We start from the raw sequence: 12,813 nt of genomic DNA, 5'->3' as shown, positions 1-12,813 counted from the left end.
CCTCTTGTCGATGGCTCACTCTGGGCCTCCTTTGTTCTCGAGCGTCTCCTCTTGTCGATGGCTCACTCTGGGCCTCCTTTGCGCTCGAGCGTCTCCTCTTGTCGATGGCTCACTCTGGGCCTCCTTTGCGCTTGAGCGTCTCCTCTTGTCGATGGCTCACTCTGGCCTCCTTTGCGCTCGAACGTCTCTTGTCGATGGATCACTCTGGGCCTCCTTTGTTCTCGAGCGTCTCCTCTTGTCGATGGCTCACTCTGGGCCTCCTTTGTTCTCGAGCGTCTCCTCTTGTCGATGGCTCACTCTGGGCCTCCTTTGCGCTCGAGCGTCTCCTCTTGACGATGGCTCACTCTGGGCCTCCTTTGCGCTCGAGCGTCTCCTCTTGACGATGGCTCACTCTGGGCCTCCTTTGCTCTCGAGCGTCTCCTCTTGTCGATGGCTCACTCTGGCCTCCTTTGCTCTCGTTTTTTTTTTTTTTTTTTATTATTTTCTTAATGTGTATTGGTGTTCAAGGCTAGATTCTGGAGAAACTGCAGGAAATAATTCTGTGATTGCGAGGTTTTCTGTAAGGGTAAAACCAGTCTTGCATATGATGATGGAGCTTTTCAGAGATTAATTACATTACCGTCATTCCAAATATCTTCTGCTTATTAGGACATGTAATTGTATGCCGTTTTTCTGTTGTGTTTTGTCAGTTTTGATTTTGCCATTAGTTTTTTCTTTTTAATTAAACCTTTAGGCTACAGCCGTGTTTGTTGGTTTAATTAGCTAAATATTAGAAGAAAGCCGGAGAAACAAAGGAAGAAATATAGGTGCCCATAGATATTAGACGTGTGGACATTTGGTCACATTCACGGAGAATGTTGGCTTGTATTTTTCAGATGCTTTCAGGACAGATCTGGGCAAACTGTGGCCCATGAGTAATCCGGTCCATGGTAAGGGACACACAAAGGGAATTTAGATGCTGTGGTAGGGGTTCTAGGCAGAGGCGTAGCTAGGGGTTTTTGCTCAGGGGGGGCGAAACTTCTGAGTGGGCCCCTAACCAGGTAACCTTGATCACAACAGGGTGACGCACCCTAATAGTGGAGGAGAATCTCAGCAGATGACCGCGCTGTTGCTGAAAATAATCTTTATATAAAGACCAATATTGATATTACCGCCATATGGTCAGTGGTAGATACCAGTCCTGCAGAACATATAAGAGATCACAGCACAGTTACAGATGGTGACTTACCGCTGACGTTCTTTCTGATGGAATCGTTCATTTTTCCCGTCTTTTCCATCTGGCCCAGACCGACATGACAACTTCTCCAGCCACGACTCGGCTGCAGAGAATGCAACAAAAACACATTTGACTTTTCACATTTTCACCACCGTCCCCATCTATTCCCATCCTGCTGATACCCCAATACTGAGCCGCTGCTGCCGTATGTGTCCCTATTACTGCACCTGATACCCCAATACTGAGCCGCTGCTGCCGTATGTGTCCCTATTACTGCACCTGATACCCCAATACTGGGCCGCTGCTGCCGTATGTGTCCCTATTACTGCACCTGATACCACAATACTGAGCCGCTGCTGCCGTATGTGTCCCTATTACTGCACCTGATACCACAATACTGAGCCGCTGCTGCCGTATGTGTCCCTATTACTGCCCCTGATACCCCAATACTGAGCCGCTGCTGCCGTATGTGTCCCTATTACTGCACCTGATACCACAATACTGAGCCGCTGCTGCCGTATGTGTCCCTATTACTGCCCCTGATACCCCAATACTGAGCCGCTGCTGCCGTATGTGACCCTATTACTGCCCCTCCCCTGATACCCCAATACTGAGCCGCTGCTGCCGTATGTGTCCCTATTACTGCACCTGATACCCCAATACTGAGCCACTGCTGCCGTATGTGTCCCTATTACTGCCCCTGATACCCCAATACTGAGCCGCTGCTGCCGTATGTGTCCCTATTACTGCACCTGATACCCCAATACTGAGCCGCTGCTGCCGTATGTGTCCCTATTACTGCCCCTGATACCCCAATACTGAGCCGCTGCTGCCGTATGTGTCCCTATTACTGCCCCTCCCCTGATACCCCAATACTGAGCCGCTGCTGCCGTATGTGTCCCTATTACTGCACCTGATACCCCAATACTGAGCCACTGCTGCCGTATGTGTCCCTATTACTACCCCTGATACCCCAATACTGAGCCGCTGCTGCCGTATGTGTCCCTATTACTGCCCCTGATACCCCAATACTGAGCCGCTGCTGCCGTATGTGTCCCTATTACTGCACCTGATACCCCAATACTGAGCCACTGCTGCCGTATGTGTCCCTATTACTGCACCTGATACCCCAATACTGAGCCGCTGCTGCCGTATGTGTCCCTATTACTGCACCTGATACAGCAGCAGCGGCTCAGTATTGGGGTATGTGTCCCTATTACTGCCCCTGATACCCCAATACTGAGCCACTGCTGCCGTATGTGTCCCTATTACTGCCCCTGATACCCCAATACTGAGCCGCTGCTGCCGTATGTGTCCCTATTACTGCCCCTGATACCCCAATACTGAGCCGCTGCTGCCATATGTGTCCCTATTACTGCACCTGATACCTCAATACTGAGCCGCTGCTGCCGTATGTGTCCCTATTACTGCACCTGATACCCCAATACTGAGCCACTGCTGCCGTATGTGACCCTATTACTGCCCCTGATACCCCAATACTGAGCTGCTGCTGCCGTATGTGTCCTTATTACTGCCCCTGATACCCCAATACTGAGCCGCTGCTGCCGTATGTGTCCCTATTACTGCACCTGATACCCCAATACTGAGCCGCTGCTGCCGTATGTGTCCCTATTACTGCACCTGATACCCCAATACTGAGCCGCTGCTGCCGTATGTGTCCCTATTACTGCCCCTGATACCCCAATACTGAGCCGCTGCTGCCGTATGTGTCCCTATTACTGCACCTGATACCCCAATACTGAGCCGCTGCTGCCGTATGTGTCCCTATTACTGCCCCTGATACCCCAATACTGAGCCGCTGCTGCCGTATGTGTCCCTATTACTGCACCTGATACCCCAATACTGAGCCGCTGCTGCCATATGTGTCCCTATTACTGCACCCACTGTGTGGTTCTTTGTGCCCTCTAAATTCTAAAGCAACTCTATAATATAGTAATGCTGGGTGCAAGTGCCCTAGAAAACGGTGCCCACATTTGTCCCCTAGAAAGTAATAATGCTTTCTGTGTGCCCCTTTGACAGTCACAGTAAGGTCGGGGTCACACTTGCCCTGCCGGGTGGCTTTTTATATCTCTAGTAAGTGCAGTTTTTTCTTCTTTCGTATATATAAATAAGGTATGCTGGACGGAAGCCTACGAGGCACTATGCTTACATCAGTTTCTTTTAGAATAAGCTGTCCTGTGTATGCACATGAGGAATAAAGCAATTTCTGCCAATTGACTTGCATCCTGCATTTTTACCACTACACCCCCCCCCCCACCTCCACTGCAGACTCTTATCTAAATTTTCAGTACTCTCTGAGCTAGTGGTAGGTAAGACTAACTGCTATGATGTCTTTAATACGGAGCACATAATAATAATCTTTATTTTTATATAGCGCTAACATATTCCACAGCGCTTTACAGTTTGCACACATTATCATCACTGTCCCCAATGGGGCTCACAATCTAAATTCCCTATCAGTATGTCTTTGGAATGTGAGAGGAAACCGGAGAACCCGGAGGAAACCCACGCAAACACGGGGAGAACATACAAACTCCTTGCAGATCTTCTTGTCCAAGGCTGGATTAGAACCCAGGACTCCAGCGCTGCAAGGCTGCAGTGCTAACCACTGAGCCACCGAGCTGCACATCATGCTAGGATGCATTAATTCTCTCCATTCCTTAGTTACCACACAGACAAAAGCGGCAGAGGCAAGGATGACATTACAGTAGTACTGAGCAGAGTAGCTATGAATCCAGCTCTGGGATGAGGTTAAAAGACTTGTTTGGAAGCTCAGCCTTCATTTTCACCTTTTTTTTTTTCCACTTTGCTTCTCACTCCTTATCTCCTCTAACCCTCTCTGTAAAGTATAATAGGAGGTGTTACTTTTGGCAGCCGGTCTTGAGTTTAGCTGTTTTTTTTTTTTTTTTTTTTTTCTTATTTTATTTTTATTATTATAATGAAGAAATTACTAGTTCAGTAGACTGCAGAGAGAGGAAGAAGAGACTTCAAAATGGAGAATGAAGCATATTTCTCTAAGATATCAGGGCTGTGGAGTCGGTAAGCCAAATCTCCGACTCTTCAATTTCCCTGACTTCCGACTCCAACTCCACAGCACTGGGCACTACTGAGCATGTGCATAAAGTGCAGCACAGATTCATCTCATCTACGACTCCACAGCACTGGTCACTACTGAGCATGTGCATAAAGTGCAGCACAGATTCATCTCAACTAAAAGTCGAGGTCCTTAGATCAGGAACATAACAGACATTTATAGGACATTTCATAATGTTCCCAAATTTTGTAAACATTTTAAGTACATCCTGCATTATACTACTGTACCCAATTTATTATATATTTTAGGAGTCAGTCCATTTTATACCGACTCCAAATCAGACTCAGATTGCGCCAAAATGGACACTGACTCCACAGCCATGGTGGTCGGGGCAAGTGTCTGTGGTCGAGGCACGTGCGTTTGCACAGAATTTAACCCCCGTGATTCAACTCTGCTGCTTTAGTGAAATCGATGGTACTCCTGGCTCGCCAAGATGTTGAGAGAAGTCGCCCCATCATGCTTCCACAGGGAAAGCGTTTTTGAAAAAATTGCAGACAGCCGGAGAAGGATTATGATGTGTCTCATGCAGGGGACGGGAACAATCGTGCAGTGGGAAAATGTGCAGTACGGATAACTAGTCTCATCCCAAGGGCCCTGGATGCGCTAAATATTCATGTCCGCTGGTGTAGGGAGGGCCCCATACAATATGTTGTTTCCATGCCTGGTCGGGAGGAGGATTTAATAGCGCCTAGCAGTGAATAAAAAAAGGGTTTTCTTCAAGTTTTTCATGGCAATTGATCAGATTATATGCTCCTATTAGAAATGGCTGTCCATTGTAGTCAACAGATCCTTAAAGGGAGTTGGAGTTTTCATTTTTTAGTATTTAAAGCTTAATCGATGTATAGGGAAACAACTTACTTACGTGGTTTAGCAGAAGGTGGAGACGACCAGATATACTATCATTTTGATGTAAATTATTATGAAATTATGACCGCTGATGACTGGCGTAGATCTCCGTTTGGGGCGCACGGGAAGCCCATAGCTGTACCCAATTTATTAAAAGCTGTGTGCGCCCAACGACAATAAAGCACAGTGTCTGTGTCCCCTTTATTGTTTGTCCTTTCAAGTTGTTGTGGGTGTTTATAACTTCCTGCACAAAGAAGCAGCCGTGGATCATTGTGCAAGGAAAGCTTAGAAGGGAGAAGTATCGTTAAATGCACTCTGCAGCCCCGTCTTTCTGAGGACCCATGGTGGACCCAGATATATGGCCACCACCAATTATGCAACATATAGTATTGTCCAGGAAAAGCCTGGCATTTGTCTGGTGCTAGCCGTTATTGTTTCTCTGGTCACTGATAAGGGTTTTGCTGATGGTTGGAAATGAGATTTTCTAGGCACTGTGTTGGATACGTGGACCTTTCTCCAGCATCGGTTATATCCCTTTTTTCTTTCAGGTTCCTTATGAGACTCTCAACAAGCGCTTTCGGGCAGCGCAGAAAAACATAGATCGAGAGACGAGCCACGTCACCATGGTTGTGGCCGAGCTGGAAAAGACGTTGAGTAGTTGCCCAGCTGTAGACTCTGTGGTCAGCCTGCTGGACGGAGTGGTGGAGAAACTGAGCGTTCTTAAGAGAAAGGTAAGCCTACTTCTTAGTTTATGTATCTTCTGATACATAGTGTGTACTGTAGTGTCACCACTTGTAGACTGTATATATGATATGTATATTATACGCTGCTGGCAGCTCCATGTGTAATTGCCGTACCCATGATGTACCAGATGTGCTCGATGGGAGACAAGTCGGGTAAGCTTCAGGCCATGGTAGCATTCTTAGGCCACACAGGGTGCTCACGGTAGCAGATACTAAATGCGGCTTGGTGTTCTTGTGTTGAAAAAAGAGCTCCTGGGACATTTTGGAGAACTGGAGGGTCACTAGTTCCAAAATGATCCATTCTGTTCTAAAAGTGAAATTGGACATCACATACTGAGCCTATGGCATCTAAACCATCAGGAGGCATTTGCACTACATTGGGCTAAGCCAGACGTCCAGTTAACTTTGCTCTATTGACCTCACGTCATTGCTCTCAAAGGCTATCATAGTACGGCGTAAGATGGCAATGGAGGCAGGAATGGAGTACCGATTTTGTCTTGGACACGATGATAGCCGGAGATTGATCTGGAAACCACATGGTCAACATCATGAAGAGGCTTTCATGAGGGGAATGAGTAGGTTGTAGAAACATTTCTCAAAAGTGTCCTAGGAGCTGTTTTTCAACACGACAGTGCCAGGCCGCATGTGGCTCAGGTTACTGTGAGCAGACTGTTTGGCCTAAATGTGCTACAATGGCCTACAGAGTCTCCGGACTTGTCTCTGGTGATTGAGCGTATCTGGGACGGTGATTACACAATTGTTTCCAGATCTTCCCCAAACACCAGTCTTGACTAACTAGGGCTTGTTTTTGATGTAGGTCTTTTATTTACAGTATGCTCCAAAAAAACTGTAAAATCATGCTAGGGCTTATCTCGGAGTAGGTCTTTGCTTTTTCAGAGAACCATGATATGTACGTTTGATATACTTGTACTTTTTGCCGCTTCACGTCTCGTCCGAGAGGCCTCGTCATACTTTGATGTGATCAGGTGATATTTTGCAGTGGTTCTATGGAGCAGAAGATTGAGGCTGTCCTTCTTCTAGTCCGACTCTCCTTTGATGTCAGTCTTTCTCCCCAGTGAATGCTTCATTTGTATCTTTGTGAATTTGGGGAAGTATGCGGGAGGAAGATGGAGGAGGGGTTGTGCTACTTGATAATGACATCATGGCCTTTTAATGCTTCTGTCATTTGTCTGTATGTAACCAGGGACATTTGAGTGGCCGCCCCTGTGTACCTTGAATGACCTCATGTTGTTACCAAACTTCTACAGAAATGGCTATATTTTATGCTAGCCATAAACTTTACATAGTTCTCCCTCATTGCCATATATATGATGTAACATTATTTGTAAGCATGGAGATAAGCAGCGGTAAGACCGGAGCAAATGGTCAGACCTGTAAAAATTTAGCCTGTCCAACCATTTTGTGCGAAGTGCTGGCGAGATCCACTACCAGTCAGTAAGCCACTAAAAGAAATTTAAAATTTGCAGTTTTCATTCTGGTCACTGGGCCTATGATACGCTGATACTTCATGTTCTGATGAAATAATTTCTCTTCAGTCATCTAATTATCAGCAGAGGCAGTATTACAATCAGGGCTGGCATTACCCCCAGTGCTGGGGTGCTGAGCCAGCGGGGGGCCCCCACTTTCCGTCGTGGACACCAGGAGGCTATGGTGCCCTTGAGTCGGGCCTCCCCCCCCCCCCCCCCCCCGTGCTTTAAACTGTTTGAAATACTCACCTCTCCTCGTTCCCCACTGGCCGCAGGTCTGGTCTCCATTATTCTGTATGGAGCATTATATTTGGCCCATTATTCTGTATGAAGCAATATGGGGCCCATTATTTTGTATAGAGCAATATATGGGGCCCATTATTCTGTATGGAGCAATATATGGGGCCCATTATTCTGTATGGAGCATTATATGAGGACCATTATTCTGTATGGAGCAATATATGGGGCCCATTATTCTGTATGGAGCATTATATGGGGACCATTATTCTGTATGGAGCAATATATGGGGCCCATTATTCTGTATGGAGCATTATATGGGGACCATTATTCTGTATGGCGCAATATATAGGGCCCGTTATTCTGTATGGAGCATTATATGGGGACCATTATACTGTATGGAGCAATATATGGGGAGCATTATACCGTGTGGAGCAATATATGGGGAGCATTATACCGTGTGGAGCAATATACGGGGAGCATTATACCGTGTAGAGCAATATATGGGGAGCATTATACCGTGTGGAGCAAAATATGGGGCCCATTATTCTGCGTGGAGCATTATATGGGGCCCATTATTCTGTATGGAGCATTATATGGGGACCATTATCCTGTATGGAGCACTATATGGGGACCTATATACTGTATGGAGCACTTATATGGGGACCATCATACTGTATGGGGTCCATTATTTTCAATGGAGCACTATATGGGGACCTATATACTGTATAGAGCACTATATGGGGACCATGATACTGTATGGAGCATTATATGGGGACCGTTATTCTGTATGGAGCAATATATGGGGCACATTATTCTGTATGGAGCAATATATGGGGCACATTATACTGTATGGAGCAATGTATGGGGACCATTATTCTGTATGGAGCATTATATGGGCACCATTATACTGTATGGAGAATTATATGGGGACCATTATACTTTTATGCAGCAATATGTGGGGACCATTATACTGTATGGAGCATTATATGGGGGACCATTATTCTGTATGGAGCAATATATGGGGACCATTATACTGTATGGAGCAATGTATGGGGCCATTATACTGTATGGAGCAATACATGAGGACCATTATACTGTATGGAGCACTGTATGGTGCTCATTATTCTGTATGGAGGACTATGTGGTGTCCATATTACTGTATGTAAGACTATGTGGTGCCCATAATACTGTATAGAGGACTATGTGGTGCCCATAATACTGTATGGAGGACTATGCTGTCCAGTTTCTGAGCTATTGTAGAATATATAATAGATATCACTCATGTAATGTAAGAAGTGAAATCTTTGGCATTGTACTATAACTATATTTTTCTGCCGTATCTGTGCATCATGAATCGTGGTATCTGTCAAAGGGGCCCACTGAGACATTTGCCTGGTGCCCACGAAAACCTGGAGCCGGCCCTGATTACAATGACTGATAACACCTCTATATACAGTAGATAGCACAGGATTCAAAATAGATGTTACAGCTCACCTCCTCTCCTACTTGTACTATAACCTCTATGCAGATCAGATCATTTCCACAACACCTGTTGTTAGATTTTTAACCCCTTCACTACCTTGCGATTTTTCCAAGCCATAATTTTTTTAAAATTATTTTTCCCGCCGTATAGCCGTTTGAGGGCTTTCTTTTTTGCGGGTCGAGTTGTACTTTTGAATTACACCATAGATTGTACCATTTAGCATACTGGACAACTAGAGGAAAATTCCAAATGCAGTGAAATTACTAAAAAAAAAAAAAGTGCAATTCCGCAATTAGTTTTGGTGTTTGTTTGTTTTTTTTATACATTGTTTAATGCTAAAACTGACCTGGCAATACGATTTTTCAGATCAGTACGAGTACGCAGATACCAAACATGTATAGGTTCTTTTTTTATTTAAGTGACACATTTTTCGACACCTGTACGGTCTCCATTTTTCGGGATCTGGGGCCATTTGAGGGCTTCTTTTTTGCACCCCGAGCTGACCTTTTTATTATTAGCATTTTGGGGTAGATATTCAATGTTGCGGTTGAGAAAATTTTTTTAATTGTGGCGTTTCCTATTTTGTTTTTTTAACTGTCATCTGATCGCCTGTGCTATACCCATCAGCTGCTGTATGTAGCATAAATCATGATCTCCTACGAATGCTGGCCACGAGTCGACTTTTGTAGGGGATTAAATATGACAGCCAGGGGTTTCTTTCGCTGACCCACGGCTGTTATGGCAACTCATGGGCAGGATTTGTTACACATTTCCGCCTGGCTCGTGTTAATTGCTGCTGTTGGTTATTTGACAGCGACATTTAACTGGTTAACAGCCGTGGGTGGATCTCTGATCCACCCATAGCTGTTAGAGGCACATGACAGCTGATCATGTCAGCTGTTGTGTGTCTGAAAAGATGCTGGCTCAGCGCTGGAGCCCGCATCAATGACAGAGTCACGGCCTTTGAAGTACCTATAGTGGCTTGCGAAAGTTTTTTGAGTCATCGTCTTGTTGAAAGATGAACCTCTGTACCAGTCTCAAATCGCTGACATTGAAATACAGGGATATTCTTGAGCATAACCTGTTTCCCACCATCCATCTTCCCTTCGACTTAGGCCATTTTCCCTGTCTTTGCTGCAGAAAAACATCCCCACAGCATGATGCTGCCACCACCCATGTAACTGTGGGGATGCTGTTATTCGGATGATGAGCTGTGATGGTTTAGCGGTAGTGATAAGCAAGTATTCTCGTTATGCGGGTTTTCCGAGTATTTTGGGCGTGCTCAGAGATTTACTTTGTGTTTCCGAAGCTGCATGATTTGCGGCTGCTAGACAGCCTGAATACATGTGGGGATTCCCTAACAAACAGGCAATCCCCACATGTATTCAGGCTGTCTAGAAGCCGCAAATCAGGCATCTGTGGCGACACAAAGTAAATCTCCGAGCATGCCCAAAATACTCGGAGACCACCTGAGCATGCTGAGAAAACCCAAGTAACGAGCATACTCGCTCATCACTATTTAGCGGCAGACATAGCCTTTACCTTTTGTCATCGCCATATAATGTGGGACGTTCTGAGACATTGTGCCTGTTCCAAATTAAATTGTAAAATTCAAATACATGCACGGAAGAAACACGCTAATACACTGAGCATCAAGGCAGATCTCTCTTTAGTATATACACTGCTCAAAAAAATAAAGGGAACACTTAAACAACAGAATATAACTTCAAGTAAATCAAACTTCTGTGAAATCATACTGTCCACTTAGGAAGCAACACTGATTGACAATCAATTTCACATGCTGGTGTGCAAATGGAATAGAAAACAGATGGAAGTTATTGGCAATTTTCAAGACACTCAATAAAGGAGTGGTTCTGCAGGTGGGGACCACAGACCACATCTCAGTACCAATGCTTTCTGGCTGATGTTTTGGTCACTTTTGAATGTTGGTTGTGCTTTCACACTCGTGGTAGCATGAGACGGACTCTATGACCCACACAAGTGGCTCAGGTAGTGGAGCTCATCCAGGATGGCACATCAATGCGAGCTGTGGCAAGAAGGTTTGCTGGGTCTGTCAGCGTAGTGTCCAGAGGCTGGAGGCGCTACCAGGAGACAGTGCACCAGGAGACGTGGAGGGGGGCCGTAGGAGGGCAACAACCCAGCAGCAGGACCGCTACCTCAGCCTTTGTGCAAGGAGGAACAGGAGGAGCACTGCCAGAGCCCTGCAAAATGACCTCCAGCAGGCCACAAATGTGCATGTGTCTGCACAAATGGTTAGAAACCGACTCCATGAGGATGGTCTGAGTTCCCGACATCCACAGATGGGGTTGTGCTCATAGCTCAACACCGTGCAGGACGCTTGGCATTTGCCACAGAACACCAGGATTGGCAAATTCGCCACTGGCGCCCTGTGCTCTTCACAGATGAGCACATGTGACAGACGTGACAGAGTCTGGAGATGCCATGGAGAGCGATCTGCTGCCTGCAACATCCTTCAGCATGACCAGTTTGGCAGTGGGTCAGTAATGGTGTGGGGCTGCATTTCTTTGGAGGGCAGCACAGCCCTCCATGTGCTCGCCAGAGGTAGCCTGACTGCAATTAGGTACCGGGATGAGATCCTCAGACCCATTGTGAGACCATATGCTGGTGCAGGGGGCCCTGGGTTCCTTCTTATGCATGATAATGCCAGACCTCGTGTGTGTCAGCAGTTCCTGTATGATGAAGGCATTGAAGCTATGGACTGGCCCGCCCGCTCCCCAGACCTGAATCCAATCGAGTACATCTGGGAGACCATATCTCATTCCATCCACCAATGCCACGTTGCACCACAGACTGGCCAAGAGTTCACTGATGATTAAAAAAAAAAAAAAAAAAAACACCATAAGAGGAAAAACATCCACTATTCTAGACAAAAAAACACCAGTATACAGGCAGAGATGCTTACCTGTCTAAGGCCTCCAACAATTGCACTAACCAAGGTGCAGCGGACCCAAGTTAAGATGGCAAAGACACAGGTGCAATAATACCAATAAGGCCTCTTTCACACTTCAGTCTTTTGGCGTCAGTTTGAATCCGCCGTTTTGGTCAAATAGCGGATCCGCCATTTTTTTTGGTGGATCCGCTATTTTCCCATAGACTTGCATTAGCGACGGATTGTGGCGGATGGTCGTCCATTCAATCTGCCATGTGACGGATCCGTCGAGATTTGGCGGACGTCATCTAGACATTGACGGACATTATAACGTTTTTTGTCTGCGCCGAAATGGCGGTTCGCAATGGATCCGTCGCGTCCGCCATTTCCTAGAATGGCCGCCTATGGGCGACGGATCCGTTGCATCCGTCATTTGGCGGATCCGTCGCCCCAATCCGCTTTTTCAATTGAGCATGCTCCAAAAAGTAGATACTTTTCCCAGACAACCCCCCCAAGTAACGGATCCGTCAAAAAAACGGATCCGTTAGAACCGTTTTCTCAACAATTTTGACGGATCCGTCACTATGTCAGAGCAGACTGACCCCAAACAACTGAAGTGTGAAAGAAGCCTAAGGCAGCCACCCTACAATCAGGAATTGGCCGCTTGGTGCACCTGTGCAAACAAATAGTTTGTATGTGGCGTGTTCACACAGGATTGCAAAGTATATGGCTCAAAGCCTATTAATGACGCCACGTAGCGGGCTCACCATAA

At 46.1% G+C, this 12,813-nt stretch overlaps 1 protein-coding gene across 1 annotated transcript in view; it reads left to right on the top strand.

Moving 5' to 3' along the window:
• The window catches only part of MAEA (macrophage erythroblast attacher, E3 ubiquitin ligase), a 68,926-nt gene that overhangs the window by 9,921 nt on the left and 46,192 nt on the right, over positions 1 to 12,813 (top strand). Inside the window, exon 2 of the mRNA XM_077280209.1 lies at positions 5,726 to 5,908. Coding sequence (XP_077136324.1) covers positions 5,726 to 5,908 — 183 coding nt within the window. The remainder of the gene's footprint in view (positions 1 to 5,725; positions 5,909 to 12,813) is intronic.

This window comes from Ranitomeya variabilis, chromosome 1 (assembly GCF_051348905.1).
Source record: "Ranitomeya variabilis isolate aRanVar5 chromosome 1, aRanVar5.hap1, whole genome shotgun sequence".
In the NCBI taxonomy this organism is placed as follows: domain Eukaryota; kingdom Metazoa; phylum Chordata; class Amphibia; order Anura; family Dendrobatidae; genus Ranitomeya; species Ranitomeya variabilis.
The sequence above is the reverse complement of the archived record's forward strand: the minus strand, read 5'-3'. Positions and strand labels throughout refer to the sequence as shown.